This window comes from Sinocyclocheilus anshuiensis, unplaced genomic scaffold, assembly GCF_001515605.1.
Source record: "Sinocyclocheilus anshuiensis isolate Anshui unplaced genomic scaffold, SAMN03320099.WGS_v1.1 scaffold546, whole genome shotgun sequence".
Taxonomy (NCBI): domain Eukaryota; kingdom Metazoa; phylum Chordata; class Actinopteri; order Cypriniformes; family Cyprinidae; genus Sinocyclocheilus; species Sinocyclocheilus anshuiensis.
In genome coordinates, this window is record NW_015542451.1 from 191,553 (window position 1) to 207,677 (window position 16,125).

The window sequence follows — 16,125 nt, forward strand, 5'->3', positions numbered from 1 at the left end:
TTGTCTGCCCGGTGCTTTGGAAAACTTTTGAACATTTATTTTCTCAATATTTTGATTTTTTTGCACCCTCAGATTCCAGATTTTCAAATAGTTGTATCAGCCAAATATTGTTCTATCCTAACAAACCATACATCAATGGAAAGATTATTTATTCAGCTTTCAGATTTTAAAAAATTGACCCTTATGACTGGTTTTGTGGTCCAGGGTCACATTTGACACCAGGACTAAGACTAAGACTAATTTAAAACGGCTGACAAAATGAACTCTAAGCGGCACCAGGGTTGCAAAAAGGTGGAAAATTTCCAGTAAATTTCCAAAACGTTCCAGATATTTTGGAAACTTTCCCGGATTTTTGGGAATATTCCAGGGATTTTTGGAAAGTTTCCGGAAATGTTCCACCCCTATGCAGCCCTAAGCGGCACACACCTCTGCGTGTAGCTGGATGGCGTGTCAGTGAACACGTGTTCGGTGTAGATCCCGGGCCGACTCTCATCCGCAGGTGTGTTGCTGTGGCTCTCCGTGGCCTCCAGAGCTTCTTCTGCTGCTGCTACCTCGTCTGCAGAGAGACTTCACAGCTGCTTTACACAATACAGAACGTTTGCATGCAGCTTCACACTAATAACGACTGCTAAAATAACTGTGCTAATCTTGTAAAATTCATCAAAAATGAATGAAATGCAGTTTGCAACTCAATTTATATGAACTCTGTTGTAATCTGATCAAGTGAAGCAGGAAATTCAAACAAGAAAATATAAGAATATATAAAAAATATATTTATCGACTGGATCTGAATTGACTTGCAAAGCCAAGTTGTTTTAGAGACGGAACATTTATTAATATTTTGCACTGTTCTGCATTTGTTTTTGTCGTAAATATGACTTTTTTTTGTAAAAATGCTAATGTATTTTGTATGCATTAAGGTTTTTTTTTTTAGTTAATTTTTTTAGTTTTTGTGAAGTGCTACACAATCCAAAGTGTTTCTTTATGATTGTTTCTTTTTGAAAAGTGTGTTGTTTCTTTTCAAATGTGGCGTTTGGTAATTATGCTGCTCGTGGCAATTATGTTCTGAACTTTAGCCACTATCATATGTATTTATTTAATAATTTTTGTTGTTACTAGTGTTAATTTCGCTAACGAAATCTATGACGAAAAATGTTCGTCAACAAAGTTTTTTCCCCTGACTGAAACGAGACGATGACGAGGTGATAATAAGGTCATTAAACTTCTGATGAAATGTAAAAATTAATTTCCTAAATGACAACAACCATTGCAATTAAAATTTAGCAAAATAATAATTTTTTATCATTTTAACCATTGTACAGTAAGACGAAAATATGACAAAAATCAATGTGTAAGTTTCCACTGACTAATACTAGAATAAAATGCTCAGACATTAAGTCGACTAAAACTAGACTAAAACTAACACAGGACAAGTTTACTAAATATGATAAAAACTAAAAGTAACATTTGACACAGGACTAAGACTAAATTAAAAATAGCTGACAAAATTAACACTAGTTGTTACTTATTTTTGATGTATTTTGTAAGCTTTGATTTAATATTTTATGTTATCTTTTTTCCCTCTACTGAAGAATTTGGATTCATGAAACATTTGGAAGAGAGTTTCCAATTTTTCATACACTGTTTTTGTGTAGCAGCAGCCAGAAATAGACTCTGCAAAAGAGATGTTTGGCTAATTTTTCCAATCTATTGGTCACATACTGCTGATAAAAGATTACAAATACATTTTATTTCATTTATTTGTAGTAACAAGCTTATATTAATTAGATCACACTTTATTCTCACTACGACTTTTACCTCAATAAACTCTTAATTACTGCTTATTAATAGTCAGTAAGGTAGTTGTTAAGTTTAGGTATTGGTTAGGATTAAGGGATCTAAAATATGGTCATGCAGAATAAGATATTAATATGTGACCCTGCAGCACAAAAGCAGTCTTAAGTCGCTGGGGTATATTTGTAGCAATAGCCAACAATACATTGTATGGGTCAAAATTATTGATTTTTCTTTTATGCCAAAAATCATTAGGATATTAAGTAAAGATCATGTTCCATGAAGATATTTTGTAAATTCCCTACTGTAAATATATCAAAACTTAATTTTTGATTAGTAATATGCATTGCTAAGAACTTCATTTGGACAACTTTAAAGGTGATTTTCTCAATTTTTTTGCACCCTCAGATTCCAGATTTTATTTATTTATTCAGCTTTCAGATGATGCATAAATCTCAATTTCCTAAAATTGACACTTAAAACTGGTTTTGTGGTCCAGGGTCACATATGTGCTTTAAAAGTATTAATATGCATGCTAATAAGCAACTAGTTACTAGTGAGAATTGGTCCCTAAACTAAAGTGATACCATTAATTGTTCATAATAAGACCATGAATGTGTATCAAGGAAGTAAACAGGATAGATTTAGTTTTCATGTTGACTTTAAAAAGGTAAAATGCTTCCCTTTAACCACGAGTCATCTTTTCTTTACAGAAGGTTCAATTTGGTGCATTATTTCCTGGGAGTTCATAAGACTTTATTCTTGTTTGTGTTGAATGAAAAATGGAGTAAAGTGGTCCAGACTTTAAAATCAAACGCGTGACTTGATGCTATCTTCTGCAGTGCTGTGTCTGTTAGTGTTACCGGTGTCTGAGGACTCTATGGAGTTGTTGCAGACGGTTTGAGGGATGGCCACGAGTCCTTCTGCAGAGCAGCCCATGACAGTGATGCCATCCAGACCTCCGTCAGAGCCTGTGGAGCTGACTTCAGAAGCCCCTTCGGCCTCAGCGTCTGCGCTCAGCTCCTCTCCGGAGGGATAGTCTGTTTCACGAGCGCCTGACACAAACACACACAGAACCCGTCAAACCGAAAGCGCTGGAGGAGATGATGAATAAGGCCTCAGTGTGTCGTCTGACCGGGAACGCTGGCGATGCACAGCACGTGAGAGCTACAGACGAAGAAGCTCTCCAGGATGTTTCCGGGCTGGTTAGCGTTGATGACGATGACTTTAGAGGAGGTGTGTGTGGTGGTGCAGATCCACACCAGACTGGAGAGATCATCCTGGTGCTGCAGCTCCTTCTGCTGCTCCTGCACACACACACACACACACACACACACACAAGACTTCTTTTAAAAACATTTTAAAAATGCATAATTATTCCAAACTGTTGACTGGTATGTAATATAATGTGTAATTATATAAATTATGTTAATTAAAAAAAATCAATTATAATAATGATTTTATATATATATATATAATTTTTTTTTATTTATTTATTTTTTTTAATTTGTATATTTTTATTTCCAAATACAAAAAAATATGCATTAAATATACATTCATTTGCATTTTCATTCATTAATTTGCATATACATTTCCAGAACATAAATCTGAACACTGGATAAAAAAAAACAAAAAAAAAACATTTTTTTGAATTTGAATTATGAATTTGAATTTTGTTGAAATGTTTTTACAGACAGAATTCTGGATTTCTCATTTTTTTATCACTCCATAAATCAGAAAATACCGTCAACAGACAAAACAAAAACATCTTCACCATGTTTTTAGGAATAAAATAGTCTATCACTCAGTGTGAATGATGATGCATGAACAAACCCCGGTGTAAAAGCCTTCAGAATACAGATAGAAATTAATCTGTAAAGTCTGTATATAAGTGTTGCTGAAGTGCAGATAAAAACTTTTTCAGAAAGATTGTAATTGAAAACTGAAGTGTATTTTAGATGTTTGCTTTCCACAACTGCATGAAAAGCCAATGGTGTTGCCTGCAGAAAACCAAGTCCTTCTTCACGAGATGCATGTGATATTTTGGGGCTCCTGACCTTGAGTTCCTGCTCCAGTCGCTCCAGACTGCTCCGAGATCCTCTCTTCTTCCTGGGGCCGCTCTCTCCTCCAGACACATCTTTATAAAACACACTCGCTCCCACGATGGAGCCTCCGTCTCGTGTCTTTCCACCGGACAGATTGACTCCTGCAGCGCACCACAGCTACACACGACAAACACGTCAAACCACGACACTGACTGAGCTCAAGACTCGATCAGAGAGCAGTCTCACCTTCATGGAAGCATCTTTCTCATCTAACGGTCGCATGTAGACGGGCACTGGAAGATTTCTTATTTTACTATCTGCTTGTCCACCATTTGCAACCTTTGAAAACAGAATAAGGCGGCTTTAACAAAATACTTTTAGCAACCCATTAGGTATAAAATACACTTTTAATGTATACACTAGCGGTCAAAAGTTTGGGAACAGAACGATTTTTAATGTTTTTTACAGGAGTCTCTTCTGCTCAAGGCTGCATTTATTTGATCAAATATACAGGAAAAAATGTAATATTGTGAAATATTATTATGATTTTTTATGTATTTTAATATTCAAAATTCAGCAAGGATGTGTTAAATTGATCAGAAGTGATTGCAAAGATTTATATTGTTAGAAAAGATTTATATTTTGAATAAATGCTGTTCTTTTTAACTTTTTATTCATCAAAGAATCCTGAAAAAAGTATCGCAGTTACCAAAAAAATATTTGGCAGCACAACATTGATAATTCTAATAATAAATCAGCATATTAGAATGATTTCTGAAGATCATGTGACGCTTTATACTGGAGTAATGATGATGGAAATTCAGCTTTGCATCACAGAAATAATTATATTTTAAAGGATATTAAAATAGAAACCATTATTTTATATTGTAATAACATTTTGCAAGATTACTGTTTTTTTTCTGTATTTTTGATCAAATAAATGCAGCCTTGATGAGCAGAAGAGACTTCTTTAGAAACATGACAAGTCTTACTGATCCCAAACTTTTGAGCGGTAGTGTATATTAATAGGCAACTTTTCATTGTGATCTTTGCTTTCTCTGTTACACAGCATCAGAGACGTTACCTTGTATTTTGGAGGTAAACTCCATCCGTACGCCTGCATGCGGCTGTCCTCTTTCTGCACATGAGCCTTCACCTGCCTGTACTGAGCTCTCTTCTGCTCTCTACGAGACACTACATTCTCCACCTCAGCCCTGTGTCACACACACTCACACACACACACACACACACACACACACACACACACACAGAGATATATATATATATATATTAAAGTATTTATTATTATTATTATTATTATTATACTATAATAAATTAATATTTATTATATTATAATGACAGTAATAATAACTATTATTTGTTTATTCAGAAAATATTTGTATTTTATCATATTTTAAATTATAAAAATACTAAATCAAAACAATAAAGAAATACTATTATACTAAAAAATAAAGAACAACAGTAAAATTACAATATTAATATTTATGGATCTGGATTACTTTGCTTTTAATTGTAAAACTACAGAACTCTTATTTTGGCACTAGGAGAGCTTAAAGCTTTTGTTTTGTTGAGGACAGGCTTATCAACGATTCTGATTACACATTTGGGAAGCTGCACGGTTGCAGAGATGGAGTTTGTGAGGAACGGCAAACCGACTCTGAAGACATTGGATTCATGAGCTGCTCGCATGTAAAAGAACACATCTGATGCTTGTCAAGTTTTAATTTCGGACCCAGGCTAAGACGCAAGAGCAGTGTTTTTTCTCTTTTTCGCGCACACACACACACACACACACACACACACACTCTCGCACTCTCTGCAACTCATGTGGGTCATACTTCAGATCGGAAAATACGGACATCACAGTGTAGAGGCATCTGAATGAGAGCCACTCACTCCTCATTGAGGAAGTCAAAGGCTCTGGATTTGTCACTAGGCAGCTGAGCGAGCGTGCTGCTCCTCTTCTTCACCGAGGGTACGATGTGTGACCTGGGTGCGTTGTACTTCATGTTAACCGCTGCGTCTGGTTTTTGGGCTGTGGTGCTGGACGAAGAGCTGAAGAGCCTGCTGAAACTGAGGGACGTGGGGAGAGAGACACAGACAGAGACTCATATGCAGACAAGCAGCAGTTAGAGGTCAAAGGTTAACCGTTATGGGGTTGTGGGGTCACGTCCCTAACATGTGGCAAGCTCTTCACACAGCTCTGCGACAAACCAACCGTCAGATATCTAACCCCAGACAGCACATGCTGAACAAACCTTCACTTTCTACGTTACACCACTTAATACACTACTGTTCCAGAGCTTTTTGAAAGAAATTAATATTTTCATTCATCAGGGATGCATTAAATTGATCAAAAGTGACAGTAAAGACATTTATAATGTTGCAAAAGATTCTATTTCAAATAAATGCAGTTAGCTGTTTGAAATTATAATAATATTGCACAATTGTTACTGTTTTTACTGTATTTTCAATCAAATAAATGCAGCCTTGGTGAGACTTATTTCAAAAACATAAAAAAAAAACTTACAAACCCCACACTTTTGAATAGTAGTGTACATATACAGTTGTTTCAGAAAATCTAAAATTCCATTAATAAATAAATAAAGGGAAATATTAATACTATGATCTAATATTTTGCTGGGGTATATTTGTAGCAATAGCCAACAATACATTGTATGGGTCAAAATTATAAATGTTTCTTTTATGCCAAAAATCATTAGGATATTAAGTAAAGATCATGTTCCATGAAGATATTTTGTAAATTTCCTACTGTAAATATATCAAAACTTAATGTTTGATTAGTAATATGCATTGCTAAGAACTTAATTTGAACAACTTTAAAGATGATTTTCTCAATATTTAGATTTTTTTGCACCCTCAGATTCCAGATATTCAAATAGTTGCATCTCAGCCAAATATTGTCCTATCCTAACAAACCATACATCAATGGAAAGCTTATTATTCTTATATATTGATGCATAAATCTCAATTTAAAAAAATTGACACTTAAGACTGGTTTTGTGCTCCAGGGTCACAAATGTGACCTGAAACTCCTGAATAAAGCTCTTCTAATTTTGCACTTTATCAAACACCACACCATGCAAATCCTTCCAGAAACATTCAAAGATCTGAATCTAAACAAACATCTGATGATCTGTCTGTGAAAGCTCTGTCCCCTGACCCAACACACCTTCTGCAAACACACAGGACGACATGAGGAGGGTTACGGACAACACACGAGCACACAAGAGGAGAACGAATGGGTTTAAAATAGATGCAAAACCTTAAATGCCCCCAAATGCAAAACCCAGAGTAGACCGGCATGACCTGTGAATGGCATTTCAAACCAACAAAACAAGCCCCCCGCAGGCTGCTTTCTGACACTGACGTGCTAAATCCTTTAAAAATGCGTGTAATGAACGCTTGAGCATTAGTAAAGTTTAATGTAGCATAAACTCCTGTTATGCTTTTGTTCCATTCCTGTTAAAGCTTTAAAGAAACAGCATTCCCATGCCCAAGAACACATTTTTGGATTCGAGGATCAAACCAAGTGCAAGATTTACTAGGATTTCTAAGATTTACGTACATCCTAGAAGGAAAACACATAAAAGGGGGATATAAAATGAGAGGGGGAAACATCGTTTCAATGCCAAACCACACAAAGCAATGTAACACCAACTTTGAGGAGAATGAAGAAAGGTTGCTTACAACTGCCAGACACTGGACTTTTTCTTCTCAGTCAAGGCTGGATTCTCTCTCGACGCTCTGCATTGAACAAAACAATTTTTTTTTCAGGAAAATCACGATTTTATCACGATTCTCTATCACGTTGGTTTTACTATTTTGCACGTTTTCTGAGCAGCACAGCCAAACTAATTTCCCTATTTTAAAAACAAAGCCTTACAAGGTAACAAAATAGAAAATTACAAAAGAATGGATGATATTTAGGACAAAGTGGGCGAAGGTAAAAATCTTTGTCATTATTTTATCTTTGTTATTAAAAAATAAGAACGAAGATACTTATTACAAATACACATAAAACAAACAGTGCTTTATTTTTCAGATACAGTAGGTGTATTTAGCAGTAGCATTCAAGAAACTGAATGAATAAATATAAAAATAAAACACTATACACATGCATTGATTCTTATTAAAGCAACTGTATTAAAGTTCTTCAGTCAAGAGCAGTGAGTGATTGCTCTCTGTTTTGTCGTTTTATTAACATTAAAGGGACAGTTCACCCAAAAATTTAAATTCTGTCATCATTTACTCACTCTCAAGCTGTTTTAAACCTGAATGAATTTCTTTCCTGTGCTGAACACAAAAGAAGTTATTTTGAAGAATGTGGGAAACTAAACAGTTTCTGGTCCCCAGTGACTTCCATAGTATTTTTTTTCCTACTATCAAAGTCAATGGGGACCAGCAACTGTTTGGTTCCCAGGTTCTTCAAAATATCTTCTTTTGTGTTCAGCACAGGAAAGAAATTCATTCAGGTGTGGTACAACATGAGAGTGAGTAAATAGTGACAGGATTTTAATTTTTGGGTGAACTTTTCCTTTAATGACAAGCGGCAGCATGTTTAGTACTATTAGACTGCTGTCACTTTAAGACCTACACGCATCTGTTTTATCTCAACTTTTTACTTTCACTTTAGACATAACCAACTGTGTTCATATGTAAACCTCATGTGTTTTTGACAGTATTAGCGCAATCAGATGCGAAAGATAACACAGTCCTGTAATCAGGCGCTGTTTGACAGGCTTTTTAGCGTGTGCTCGCTTCAGGTGTACGCACGCGCTCAGAAAAAGACCATGTCAGAATGAAATGTTTAACCGGCAAGGCTTTAAAGCACATGCAAATAATGTACTTTTGTGATTGTGAATAAGTGCTACCGCTGAGTAACATTTGATGTGAATGTATGTGGTGTTGTACAGTATATGAAGAGTTCATTTGCAAAAACCGATAACTCCATTTTTAATTTTTTTCAGAAATCACGTTTTTTTTTTTATTGTGCATTCCAAGTAATATCAATCAAACTGCAGTTGGGTTGTTTTGATTAAGTAATAATAACGTAAACAAATACAGGTAATTTACAAAATTTAAGTTAATTGAAAGTATGTTTTTTGTACATATTAAAGGTTTGTTTTATAGCAAAAGCAGATAACTCCACATTTCATGTTTTAGAGTTTAAAAAACACTGGTTTAATCTTTGTAATCTCCTCAGATGATAATGTAGACGCCTGACAAACGTTGTTGTTGTGATCATAAACTGTATGGATGTAATTACACGCAATACACGGAGCTTTTCCTTCACCATTATAACGCGCTGATTTTGCATTTATTTTCCTTTTTCTCCCTGAAGAAGATATCACAGGTTCATCAAGTTCGTCGAAATGATCCTCGATCACTTTTAGTCAGCTTTGACGAGACTCCTCTCAGCTAGCACGTCTTTTCAGAGTGAAAGTAGCCTTGTCACCTGACCTGAATACAGCGCGCTGATTCGCTGAAATGGATTTATCGGCTTCTGTTCAAAAACAACAACAAGGCGCTTGTCGGCTTCTGCAGTAAAACGTGAACTCGATGCCTTGAAAGTGGACAAAACCGGCTTTTTTGACAAAACGTGTTTAGGGTTCAGATCGCGCTGAATGTGGAGAATTTTTTTTTTTTAATTTTTAAAGTGCAGATTATCGGTTTTTGCAAATGAACTCTTCGTATTGAGACGGAGGCGCCAGAACTGCAGCTGATAGAATGTGCGCCGTAGCAGATCATGGAGACGTTTTAATCGCCCACGATCAAAACTCGTGATACTCGTGATGGTTTGAGCATGTGTGAGATTGGTGTGGCTGACCGTATCATCTCCGTCCACCTGACGGCCTCCTGCAGCTCCATCAGCCTCTCTTTATACTGGTTTCTCTCCATCAGGACTCGGGCCATCTCCACCCGCGTGAAGCGCTTGCGCTGGGCCGTCGGCACTCCGCTCTGAGGGAAACACGGCCCGTTATTGTTCAGCACAGTAAAACTGATCGTTTGAAATAGCATTGTCTAAAATACTGCTTCCGTATCGGTACGTCTCTGCATGTGCTGCGAGTTCAACATCCGTCTGAGAACGCAACATGCTTTATTTTCACATTTGCATAATTTCCATCATTTGTTACAGCATTTGACTGTGAGCACAGGTTTACAAGCGCTTCTTTTTACTAATCCAGAGACTTAAACATCTGACTGCAGTTTTCTGCCAAAATAAAAGCTTGATAAAAGCTTGAAAGCGAAGAGATTAAATCATACGTACTGCAAATTTACGACTGTAAAGGTAAAAAAAATTTTTTTACTTTTGAAATATTTTACAGTGCAGTTGCATTACAATAGTAATATATATACATGTATTTGAAAAATTATTATTATTTTTATTATTATGGAATCTCAATCTCAGACAGCAGTTTCAGCTGATAAGCAAATACTAAAGCTTGAGGGAACTTTATTAATTTGCAAGAGAATGCATATTGTAATTTTACTACAGTAAAAATTAATATAATTATTATAAAACTTTTTTTCTTCTTTTTTTACAGTGCAGTTGTATTACAATAGTAATATATTTCTGTGTTCTTATTATTATTAAATCAAGGGATCTAAATTATGGTCATGCAGAATAAGGCATTAATATATGCTTTATAAGTACTAATAAACAACCAATATGCTAGTAATATGCATGCTAATAAGCAACTAGTTAATAGTGAGAACTGGTCTATAAACTAAAGTGATAGAATCTCAGAGTTTCAGTTGTGAAGAAAATACTAAAGCTTTATAGCTATTTATTTTTCACAAGCAACTCTTTCAAGTAAAGAAATTAAGTCTTATAATATTAGTATTGTAATTTTACTAGTTTTAAGTCAAATAAATATATGAAATTATTATGAAAATATGATATTATTATTAAAATATTATTTTTGCAGTTGTATTACAATAGTAACATATTTCTGCCTTAGAATTATTATTAATATTATTATTAAATCCCAATTTTGCAGAGTTGCAGTTGATAAGAAAATAAAGTTTGAGGGTTTAACTCTTTCAAGTAAAGAAATTAAGTCATAAGTATTGTAATTTTACTAGTTTTAAGTAAAGTAGTTATATACTTATTAGGAAAATATTATTTTTGCAGTTGCATTTCAATAGTAACATATTTGTGTCTTAGAAATATTATTATTATTATTAAATCCCAATCTCATTCAAACAGCAGAGTTTCAGTTAAGAAAATAAAGTTTGAGGGTTTAACTCTTGCAAGTGAATGAATTAAGTTCGACATACTGTAAAGTACTATAATTAATATACGTATTATGAAATATTAATTTATTAATATTATTATTGAATCCCAATCTTATACAGCTGAAATCTAATCCTAATTCACACTGCGTCCAGACAGATTTGTAATTCTGGCTTACATCATCGTCCTCTTTAGTCTTCAGTTTGGCTTCCTCCAGCTCAGCTCGGACTCTGTTTGCACAAAAACACACAAGCGTCGCTCAAGAAAAGCTGCTCTTTGGCTGGATTGCTGATCTATGTCACAGAGTCTAATGACGCACTTCTTGAGCTCCTCCTCCAGCTCTTTGTTCCTCTCCTCCAGTCTGTCTTTGGCCTGTTTCAGGACCTCCAGCTCGCCCTGAAGAACGTCCTTCTCACACACCAGCTCATCCACACGAGCGATCAGGTCGTTCTTCACCACATTCAGAGCGTTCCTGCAGCAAACACACAACAATAGTTGCATTTCATAAATCAGTGTGTTTTTCATCATTTATGTCAGCATTCATGCACGACTATAGTAAAGTTATGATTGAATGCATTGGGAAAAACTGCATGCTGTGAAATAATACAGACATTAGATATGCATTTCTATTGCTTGATCCTGTCTGATTGTATAAGACAGACAATAAATATACAGAACGTCCAGCGATGTCTGATTCAAAGGCAATTTAATCCAGTTCTTTTTAATGAATCATTCAAAGACTCAAACTAATTATTATCAGAGAAAATGACTCGTTCACTCACTGAATCGATTGACTTTTTTTTTTTTATATTTTGAATTGAGTTTTAGCATTTTTGGTGGGTTTTTTTTCCCTCTCATTTTTTTTTTAGTTTTAGTTTTTTTAAATATGCCTATATAGTTTTTCTTCATATTTTGAATAATTTTTTTATATTTTCAGTTTTCATTTACATTTTAAACTTTTAGGAAATTTTCAGCATTTTGTCATTTTTATTTATTTTTTTTCTAATATGCCTATAGTTTTTTAATATTTTGAATTAGTTTTTCAATATTTTCTGTATTCATTTAAATGTTACTTTAAGCATTTTTTGTGTGTTTTTATTAGTTTTTTTTTAAATGCCCATATAGTTTTTTATTAATATTTTGAATGAGTTTTTAAATATTTTTTTTCTGTTTTCATTTCAATTTTAAATTTCTTTTAATGGCTCGTTCACTCACTGAATCGACTGAAATACCTTTATTACTTTCAGTTACATCAGACCTAAACTGAACCAAGAATTGTGTGCTTTATATTAAAAATGCAAATCTGTAAGGCTACTTACTTCATACGGATTTCATACTAGCATTATGTTGGTATTTTAATCTAGTATAATTCACAAAACAAGATCACTGCAGTCATTTTGACTTTTCAGTGTAGTTGCTTTCACTCAAGCATTGCTGTAACTCCTTTAAAACAGTAGATGGCAGAAGAAGCATTGCATATGGAGTAAATCTGGACGAAATGCAAACCATTTGGTGTTTTTCAGCTGGCATAAGCCACATAACAATGCCACATCTTGACTTACTTTGTCTCCAGCAGCTGCGTGTTCTCATGTATCAGGTGTTCGACTTCACGACCCATACCTGCATGACAACAATATAAATCAAGCACAGATCGCTAAAATCCCTACGGATGCTGATTTGATTACTTATGAGACCGAGAACACTTTACCAGAGAAAAGAAATGATCAGGAAATCATGCTCACCAAAGAAATTAAGGTCTAAAATTAGCATGCAAACCAAAGAACGAGCAAAGGGTCAGTTAATGACAAAAACAGATGACATTAAATTATTAAGGATCTATGAAAGAAAAACTGTATCAAACCAGATGCAACACGATTAAGCAATAAAAGCTCTCAATTCCTTGTAAATCTGAATTTATATTAACCAGCTGCCACAAGCAATTTTATGCAATTTATGCATCAACATCTTGCTATAAACATCCATGTGCTTTGCTTCAGTGTGGACAGACAAGCTACTTGTTGCTGGAAACTTGTCGCGTAGCACCTGGTGAGGATACGGTGAACAAAATAAAGAGCAGTGTAAACATACACACCAGAGAACTCGTCTGGGGGAAAGAAAAGCCACAAATGAAGCGCCACAGACATGGAGGAAAAACAACATGATTAGATGGGCTGTGAACATTAGTGAGGAATGATGGGGTTAGATAAAAAGATGAATAAAAGCAGCTGATGACTGATGTCTCCACTAGAGGAGAATGACACGAAGGGGAAAAAACACAACAACAGTCACACACACTCACTCACACACACACACACACACACACACACACACTCACCACAGCACACACACTCCACACTCTCACTCACACACACAGAAACGATCAAGAATCATGCGATTTGGAGTTTCTTGCTCAAAAGGAAACATTTCGAATCAGTGTTATTTTAGCATCATTGAGGTACTATTATAGTTTTTGTTAATATTTTGCATTAGAATTTATTCATATATTTTATATTTAATTTAGTAAAAATTTTAGAAATTAGTGTTTGTGCACTAAATATGCATATATAGTTTTATTAATATTTTGAATTGAGTTTTAGCATTTTTAGTGTTTTTTGTTTTTGTCTTTTAAATATGCCTATATACTTTTTATTCATATTTTGAATACTTTTTTATTTCTTTTCAGTTTTCATTTAAATTTTAAACTTTTAGGAAATTTTCAGTGTCTTGTCATTTTTATTAGTTTTTTTAAACGCCTATATAGCTTTTTATTAATATTTTGAATGAGTTTTAAAATATTTTTTCTGTTTTCATTTCAATTTTAAAGTTTTTGCAATTTTTCGTCATTTTATAAGTTTTTCTTTTTTAAATATGCTTACACAAGTTCTGTTTTAATACATCAAGTAAAACAACATTTAAATGATAAAATAAGTTCAAATTGTATATTTTATTTAAGCTAATTTCCAGCAATGATTTTAATTTTTTATGGTTTGAGTTTTACTGAAACTATAATAACCTGCTTTGAATCAAGTGCTTTCAACCGTCAGACAGAAAACAAAAGCATCGTAACAGCATTTCTGAAGTCATATGATAACATACTGAAATCACTATTCACTTGAGAAGCGAATAAGTTTGATTCATGAATGAATCATTCTGTGATGAAACAATCTGTGAATTAAAAGATTTACTTTAACTGAAAAGATCCAGAGCAATTCATTCACAAATCAGATGTCAGTCTTGTGAAGAGGCAAGGAAAAGATTCAAAAACTTAACAACTCATGCATGAGTTATTTGTACCACTTTTATGACACTTTTACTGAGCTTGACAGCCTCAGATCTCACTTGCTTTCATTATATTGATGAAAGGCCGGGATATTCTTCAAAAAGCCGTCATTTCAGAAAGAAAGCCACATGGGTGTAATGAGTAAATGTTCATTTGTTGTGGCAGAAAACAGACTGAGAACTCACCCAGCAGATCTGCACCTTCATCCACGTCTGCTATGAGATCGGTTCCTGCTGACGAGAGCTCCTCAAAGAGAGAGTCAGTGTTACGGTCGAAGGCCATGTTCTCCAAGCCTTTAGTGGGAGTGCTGGAGAGAGACCGAGACGATGAACAGACATGAGACAGAAAAACCTGCTTTGCCTACCAATGTCCAGTTTGGAATGAAGGTCCTCTGAGAGCGGAAAATGAAGGCCGCTGGGTCGGTGTGATAAGTGCGAGTACCGTGAGCGAATGACTGAATCAGTGTGGATTTACCTGGAGCCTTTGCATCCGCTGAGGTTCATGTCCAGCTCTGGTGTGGACTCAATGATCGCCTGGACCTCCGATCGCTCTGCATTCTCACTTGGATCAGCTCCTGAGCACAGAAACGTATCAGTTAGGTGTGTTTCAAATGGTCTGACACGTTAAAATTCATCTATACAATTCATTATTTCACTGTCACACTAGAGGCTTTGGTGCAGACATGTGATAGTCGTTTGAACATTTGTGACCCTGCAGCACAAAAGCAGTGTTAAGTCGCTGGGGTATATTTGTAGCAATAGCCAACAATACATTGTATGGGTCAAAATTATACATTTTTCTTTTATGCCAAAAATCATTAGGATATTAAGAAAAGATCATGTTCCTTGAAGATATTTAGTACATTTCCTACCGTAAATATATCAAAACTTAATTTTTGATTAGTAATATGCATTGCTAAGAACTTCATTTGGACAACTTTAAAGATGATTTTCTCAATATTTAGATTTTTTTGCACCCTCAGATTCCAGATTTTCAAATAGCTGTATCTCAGCCAAATATCGTCCTATCCTAACAAACCATACATCAATGGAAAGATTATTTATTCGGCTTTCTTATGACTGGTTTTGTGCTCCTGGGTCACATATGTACATCAAGCAAATGCAGATTCTTGCAAAAGTGTGGCTTATGGAGAATAAATGGTAAAATAAACACAAAAACTGTGCAAATGGTGGTAATACCAAATAAAAATTATGTGCAACAAACACTGGTCTTCATTTGCAACATTTAAGTTCATTTCTAAGTTCTGCTGCCTCACGAAGGCACTAAAATCTTTCCAGTGGTGAAATCATATGCAAACAGGGTATCTACAGAGTTTTTAAAAAAGAAATTTAAGACCTTTTTTTAAAGACCTGCAAAAACATTCTGTATGGTTATACTAAAAAAACAACCCCATCCAATCTCAAAATAAATCCTGTATCTCACTCATTCAACTGCGAAAGAAGACAAATGTGAGTTTAACGTACTCTAAACATGTTTTATTCAATATATATGCACTGAAATTAGTTAATGTACTAATATATATCGATAACACTTTAGTTTAGGGACCAATTCTCACTATTAACTAGTCGCTTATTAGCATGCCTATTACTAGCATATTGGCTGTTTATAAGTACTTATGATTTACAGTGTTTACACTTCATGGTGTTTCTATTGTAGTACTGTATGTTGTAGATGAATGCATGGTTTATCTGTTTGAAAGAGCA

At 34.7% G+C, this 16,125-nt stretch overlaps 1 protein-coding gene across 9 annotated transcripts in view; it reads right to left on the minus strand.

Moving 5' to 3' along the window:
• Positions 1–16,125, minus strand: part of LOC107693642 (C-Jun-amino-terminal kinase-interacting protein 4) — a 56,968-nt gene that overhangs the window by 8,279 nt on the left and 32,564 nt on the right. For 8 of the 9 annotated variants that reach the window (XM_016493097.1, XM_016493095.1, XM_016493099.1 and 5 more), the window contains 14 exons: positions 14,876–14,975; positions 14,587–14,708; positions 12,684–12,741; positions 11,441–11,593; positions 11,300–11,351; positions 9,712–9,842; positions 7,572–7,628; positions 5,757–5,933; positions 4,924–5,053; positions 4,086–4,178; positions 3,852–4,016; positions 2,930–3,101; positions 2,658–2,849; positions 427–556 (listed from right to left, as the gene is read on the minus strand). In XM_016493097.1, the coding sequence (XP_016348583.1) occupies positions 427–556; positions 2,658–2,849; positions 2,930–3,101; positions 3,852–4,016; positions 4,086–4,178; positions 4,924–5,053; positions 5,757–5,933; positions 7,572–7,628; positions 9,712–9,842; positions 11,300–11,351; positions 11,441–11,593; positions 12,684–12,741; positions 14,587–14,708; positions 14,876–14,975 (1,732 nt within the window). The remainder of the gene's footprint in view (positions 1–426; positions 557–2,657; positions 2,850–2,929; positions 3,102–3,851; positions 4,017–4,085; positions 4,179–4,923; positions 5,054–5,756; positions 5,934–7,571; positions 7,629–9,711; positions 9,843–11,299; positions 11,352–11,440; positions 11,594–12,683; positions 12,742–14,586; positions 14,709–14,875; positions 14,976–16,125) is intronic. The other variant, XM_016493096.1, reaches the window with a different exon arrangement.